Consider the following 6,000-nt stretch of genomic DNA (forward strand, 5'->3'; position numbering starts at 1 on the left):
TTGTTACTGTACAGCTATCCTTAACTGAACTGTGCCATATGAGTTCCCTTTGCAACACTGGTGAAGAAAGTCCTCAACGTTTTCCCTCACAAATCATTGCAGATGTACTTATCTAAGATATCTTGCCATGACTGTGGACCGTTTTGTGATGAAAATGTCTGTCATTTTCCAGGCTTCCTTTAAAATTGGTATAAAACATTTCATATTTATGAATATTTAATGTTTTTCAATTTTCTTAGCCAATGCCTATGTTTATCAAATGATAAACATCCACTTTGGGGAATATTACTGGTTATATTGCTTGTGCTTTGGAAATAGAGATAACTGTAGTGGCAGGCTCTTAGTGTATCATCAGAAATAACTGTGATTTGTGGGTAGGCCAAGCTCGTGGCGAGGGATGGTGCATAAACTCTACCACTTAAAAGTGGTTCCCAGAAGTGATCTGAGTCAGGCACTGTGCTGAGTCACAAGTCCTCCCCTGCTTCCTCCTTGCTTGCAGAAAGTAGTAGTTTTCTTCTGAACTATATTAGCAGAAAAATAATTCCCTCCCACACCCTTGGCCCTGGCTTAAGTTCGAAAATCTGTGTGTGTGTATATGTATCAGGAGGCGGGGGAGGTATGGATGGAGTTGAAAGTCCTCTCCTTTCCCTTTTATTCCTGCTCGTTCACGGAAGGTCATTTGTATGAGACGATGCCTGCTTATACTCCTGGTTTGGGCAGTGCCATGGTGTAGGCAAAATATAGCCCTGCAAAACCAATGAAGGAGTAGACTCGGGATACGCTTTCTCTGAAGATCTGGACTACTAATATGGTTAGAACAGGAAACCACCCTGTCCAGCAAACCAAGTTTGATCCAAAATTGAAGACACATGAAAATGTGAGATAGAGCTGTGCTTGGAAAGGCCCAAATGTTTTCTCTGAGACCAACCTACCATTAGTTTCCTTGGATATGTTCCACAGCGCAACAATGCCAAGTGCATTTTAGCAGCTGGGTCCGGTGCATTGGTTTTTTTGTGCCATCTTGCTGAGCATTGGTCGAAATCCAAAGAAGCTTGTAAGTACACAATGGGGTATGTAGGTAATCCCATTCATTGCTTTAGGTGCAGACACTTACATGCTTCGAGATAAGCACGTTCTTCAATAACTGCCTGAATTGATGAGACAGCAACCAGCCCCTCTCATGATTGTCTTCCTGAGAGAAAAATACAGCATCATATAATAGTTCTAAAACACCTGCAGCATCCCTAACAGTCTATTTCCCATAGCTTTGAGAAAGATCAATGTTGCTTGGTATAAGCTCTTTTCCTTCTCTCTTCCCCATTCTCTCTACTCCCCAGTTGTGCCCTTAACTTTTGGCTTGACGCAGTCCTCTAGAGGCTGAAAAGGTCTTGACCTGGTATAAAAAGCAATGTTGTTCACATGTAATAAATATTTAAAATGTTTTATCAGTGTAAATAAATGCTAAATTCTGTGAGCCCAGGGAATGGCATTAACATGTTTTGGTTACTGAAACATTTATGGAGTCAATGTCAGCCAACAGAATGCAGCCAAGAGGGTTTTTTTTTAAAGGTAAATTGAAGTGCTTTTAAAATAAATACTAAGAGCTGTTTAAGATCTTCAATTATTAACAGAAGAAAAGTGCAGGCTGAAAAACTGCAGAGAATTCCTTTTGTGGCACTTTCCCTAACCTCTGTGCAGTTCTCTCTTTGTCCAGGCTGGAGTGAGCTCCTCAAGGCAGATGCTGTGCCTTCACAGATGTCTGTAGACTGTCTAGCACATGGAGAGAGCTTCCACGAATGAATAAGTACATTTAGAATGCCAAATATCTGAAAACCATTTATTCTTATATTTACTTGCCAGGACATATGTTCAGGACTCTGCATTTATGTTTGGCCAACGATGGCATTGCCAGCCTCTCTAAAGCAGTGTAAAAACATAGCATTTCACTCTGCTGTGGGAGGCAGTTATTGGCATCACCTACTTGAAATCCAGAAGCCAGCTTTTCGGTCTGATCAGGTCATCAGGCATTCTGATTTAATCATGAACATAAGCTGCACAGCTCGTTGCTAGGAGTGCAAACCTTACCTCCACAAGGGAGAAAATGCCAAAGACGTGCAACTGTGTATTAGAGAGAGCATCAGGCAAGTGGGACTGTATTGCCCGTGTATTGTGAGCACCCATGTTGGGTGATATCTATGTGTTGCAGTGTGCAAAGATTAAGAGCATGCATGAGTTGGGACAGAGAAGTCATTTTTTTATAACTTCAACTGCCTTTTCTTCCTCTGGACAGCGAAAGAGCTTGTAAAAGTGTGTAGAAGTTTTCACCATTGGTTAGAAAAAGCTTTGTGTCTGCATGTAAGGGGATGATTCGCCTTGATTTATCCTGATCAGAAATGCATCTGATCATCCACAGACACTGATCTGTACCTCTCAGATTTCAGAACACAGATTTGGTGTGTTTTGAAGCATGTGGGTTTTTTATTAAAAAAGTGTCTCTGTTTGTTCTACCTACCCACAGCTCTCCCCTAGTCCTTTAATCCTTCTTTATCTGCTCTCCCTGTTCTCCCCTCTTGCTACTACACTGACTTTTCTGATTGTGCAGGCCTGGTTCCTCATGCAATTCCTTGCAACAACTATTCATGTTGCAAGTGGCTGTCTGAACTGAGAATAATAAAGTAACTTACTGGCAGTAGCTATTTTGCAGCAATAAACTTGACAGCAATGCAGGGAGCATGGTGATGTGCATATATCCCTTGCTGTTCTACAAGAAGCATTCATTACCTCTTCTAAGAGGACATTTCTAAAGTTGCTGCATAGTTAGCGGTTTAAAACTTTTAGAAACTCTGTGAATACTTCAGTGGTAATGTATGTAAGCTTGCTAATTAGTGGAATCATCTGGATTTAAAAACAGACTGCCCTAATGGGGTCCTGCACAGCACACACATCAATTCATGCTAACAGTATTCAGTAGCTCATCTCTTCTTCAAAGTTGGTTTAATATCCTCGAGAAGCTTTTCTCTAATTAAGCTAGCTGAAGGTCCTGTAAATCTTCTGGTGGTACATGTTCCCCGTGACTGTCTGAACACCTTGTCATCTCGTGTTTATGGTGCAAGCCTTTTATTTCACAAGCACTGCTTTGTTAATGCAAAGGGCATTGGTTTGTGCAGATATTATCTTCTCTGGACATCTGTAGTGCACTGAAGCACTTTCATGGTGTGGGTAATAATGAAGCTACATTTAAAATGAGAGGGTTTTGTTCATCATTGTGTCTGTCCTCACTACCCTCTCAAGAGCACTGGTTATATCCTATGATGCATATTAAATCAATTAATAATAATAATTAAGGGTAAATTATATAAGACCTGGTATTAGAACTCTTGACCTTGTAATCTTGGCTACATTTTGGATTAACAAGGCTCCTAAAATCACTAAAAATGATGGAGGCCTTTATTTGCTTTTGTGTAGATTTATTTGAAGCTACTAATATTTCAATCTGAGAAGTTTGTAGGGGTTTTTTCAGGTTCATAGCCATCTGTAGTCTTTTAACTTTCCTGTATTGTTGTACATTGTTTGGGAGAAGGTGGGACAATGTTTTAATTTTCTGGTGAATGTTACGTTCTCGACTGCTGTAAGGTATTGGAGTGATGCTGATATGGACTGCAATTCATTTTTGTATATATTTAGAATTAGTAGACTGAATGAGGTGAGCATCTAGGAGAAAAGGTTGAATGCCTCATGTAATCATGGTAATATTTTTTTGCCAGAGATATTGCTTATCCAGAGTAAGTACCTGAGGTAACTGAGCGAGCAGAACATCCCACTCTTGTGTAGATGAGTTTTGATCCTGTCAGTATTGTACTTCATGTAAGGATCTCTTTGTGAAAGCCAGAATGTTTCATGCTGAATATCACTCCCTTGGATAGTAGCATGAACTATTAACAGTTAACTGAACTGACTGCAGACACCTAAAAAAATGTTCTGACTAGAGGATGCTAGTAGACAACTTTGCATTACTAGCAGGCAGTGCATGATCTTGCTGGCCTGGCAGCTGATGCCATCTTTGATCGCTTCTGCTGTGTTCCAACGTGGCTGGGGAGCAAATGCAAAGTCTCAGCCTTAGCTGTGAATTGACAAGTGGATTGCCTACAAGTGAAAGTGCTTGTCAAGAGATGCATCATCCTTATTAGAAAGTATTTAAATTAGGAAAAAAAAAAAAAGTCATAAAAATGAAATCTAAGATCTTAGATGATAGATTTTAAACATTAATAGTTATCACAAACTCTCTTGGCAGATGTATAACACATTTACAACTCATGAATCGCATTTTTCAGAAATCACAGCTAATATCAACTTCTTTGAGGAGATGACAGCATTTGCAGGAGACATTAATGGCTTCTGGCTCTCAGTCATTGCAAAATCATGAGCTCGTAATTGTTCTGATCTGGCTATTTGTAGACTATAGAGTTCTAGAAGTCTCTCAATACTTCCAACATTAATAACTTGCCAGTGACAGTGGTTGCCATCACTGCCACCAGTGATAATAACTTTAAGACCTTTGTAAATGCAAATCCTTACTAAAGGCTCATGAGGCTGGCTTTGTTATTCTGGTTTTACAAATGAGGAGAAGGAGACAGAGAGAGGCCCATGAATCTGCAGCTTGAGTTAATTGCATCTGAAGGTACAGCTGCTTAGCGCTTTAGCAAACTTGGCTACAAGTCAGCTTCCCTGGGCCATTCTGGAAATGTGTGGCTCACTTATGATTAGGACTTATACCAGTCTCACACCTTAACAACAGCTGTGTAATAATATTTTGTTCATACTCCTTTCTGGGGACCTGGACAACCTCTGTTATAGAGTGATCCCTAAATCTTGGGGCAAAAACAGCACTGCTGGTTCTGACTCTTCCTCTGTTCAGACTGAAGTAAGGTGAGGTGGATCTGAAGTGCAGGGAGATCCTAAGAGGGTGGAAGCTCTCAGTCAGTATGGGTTTGGTGGTCCTTCAGCAGCTCAGGCTCTGCCTGACACTGGCTTGACCCCTGGAAGAACCCAGAATCAGAGTAGGGACATGACTTCAGTCTGACATCTCTCCGTATGCTCTGGGGTGCAGCTCTGTGGTACCCCAGCATTTGCTCTCTTGTGTGTCTCACTGTTCTTCTTGTCCTGCCTCAGGTCTGGTTATTGTCTGTTTTTTCTGTACTTTAACTCTCCTCAATACTGTCTGGGGATCATCTTAGGTCTGGTTTTCAAGAACAGGCAAAATAGCTAGTGTATTCCCTCCCCAGGGTGGTGGTATTTCAGTGACAGGTGAAGTAATACCCATTTTACTTTAGTCTGTGATCCAGGCTGCGATGGTAAATTTGTGAAATGTTGGGGATCTTCTCTAGGGTGGTGATCTGTAAATGTATGTCTTTTCATCATCAAGATAATGAGTTCAGGTGAGGGGGAATGAAATAAAAATTACATATTATTGTGCAATTTATAGCCTCTCTAAATTTTGTTCCCTTGCTGATAAGTGCATCCTTCTGTTCTCTCTGCAGGTCTCCAGGTGGTTTTAAATTCAATTATCAAGGCCATGGTCCCTTTGTTGCATATTGCCCTGCTGGTGCTGTTTGTCATTATTATCTATGCCATCATTGGACTGGAGTTATTCATGGGGAAGATGCATAAGACCTGCTACCATGTGCAAGGGGGACTTATCGGTAAGGGGAACATTATATCATATATACAAAGATTTTCTGAGGGAAGCTTTCCACTTACATAATGGAGGATTTGTGCTGGCACCGGAGACAGGTGGCTGTTGCTCCCTGCTGTGTACCTGTTTGGGGTTCCACGGTGGTAATTCCTTTGTTCTGCTTCTTGGATATGTATCACCTTTGACATAGAAAGACTGTCTCTAACGGTGAGAATTTAGTTTGCTCATCTTGGGCACTCAGTTGTTGGCCTGTCTGTAAAAGCTACAAGCAAAACTGTCAATCATAGAATCATAGAGTCATTAAGGTT

At 40.9% G+C, this 6,000-nt stretch overlaps 1 protein-coding gene across 1 annotated transcript in view; it reads left to right on the forward strand.

The window, feature by feature from the left end:
* Positions 1-5,699, forward strand: part of LOC104079599 (voltage-dependent L-type calcium channel subunit alpha-1C-like) — a gene marked incomplete at both ends in the record, with an annotated part of 28,010 nt that extends 22,311 nt beyond the window's left edge. The window contains one exon of the mRNA XM_009581685.1: positions 5,538-5,699. Within this exon, the coding sequence (XP_009579980.1) occupies positions 5,538-5,699 (162 nt within the window). The remainder of the gene's footprint in view (positions 1-5,537) is intronic.
* Positions 5,700-6,000: the final 301 nt, after the last annotated feature.

Source organism: Fulmarus glacialis, unplaced genomic scaffold, assembly GCF_000690835.1.
Source record: "Fulmarus glacialis isolate BGI_N327 unplaced genomic scaffold, ASM69083v1 scaffold30297, whole genome shotgun sequence".
Classification (NCBI taxonomy): Eukaryota; Metazoa; Chordata; class Aves; order Procellariiformes; family Procellariidae; genus Fulmarus; species Fulmarus glacialis.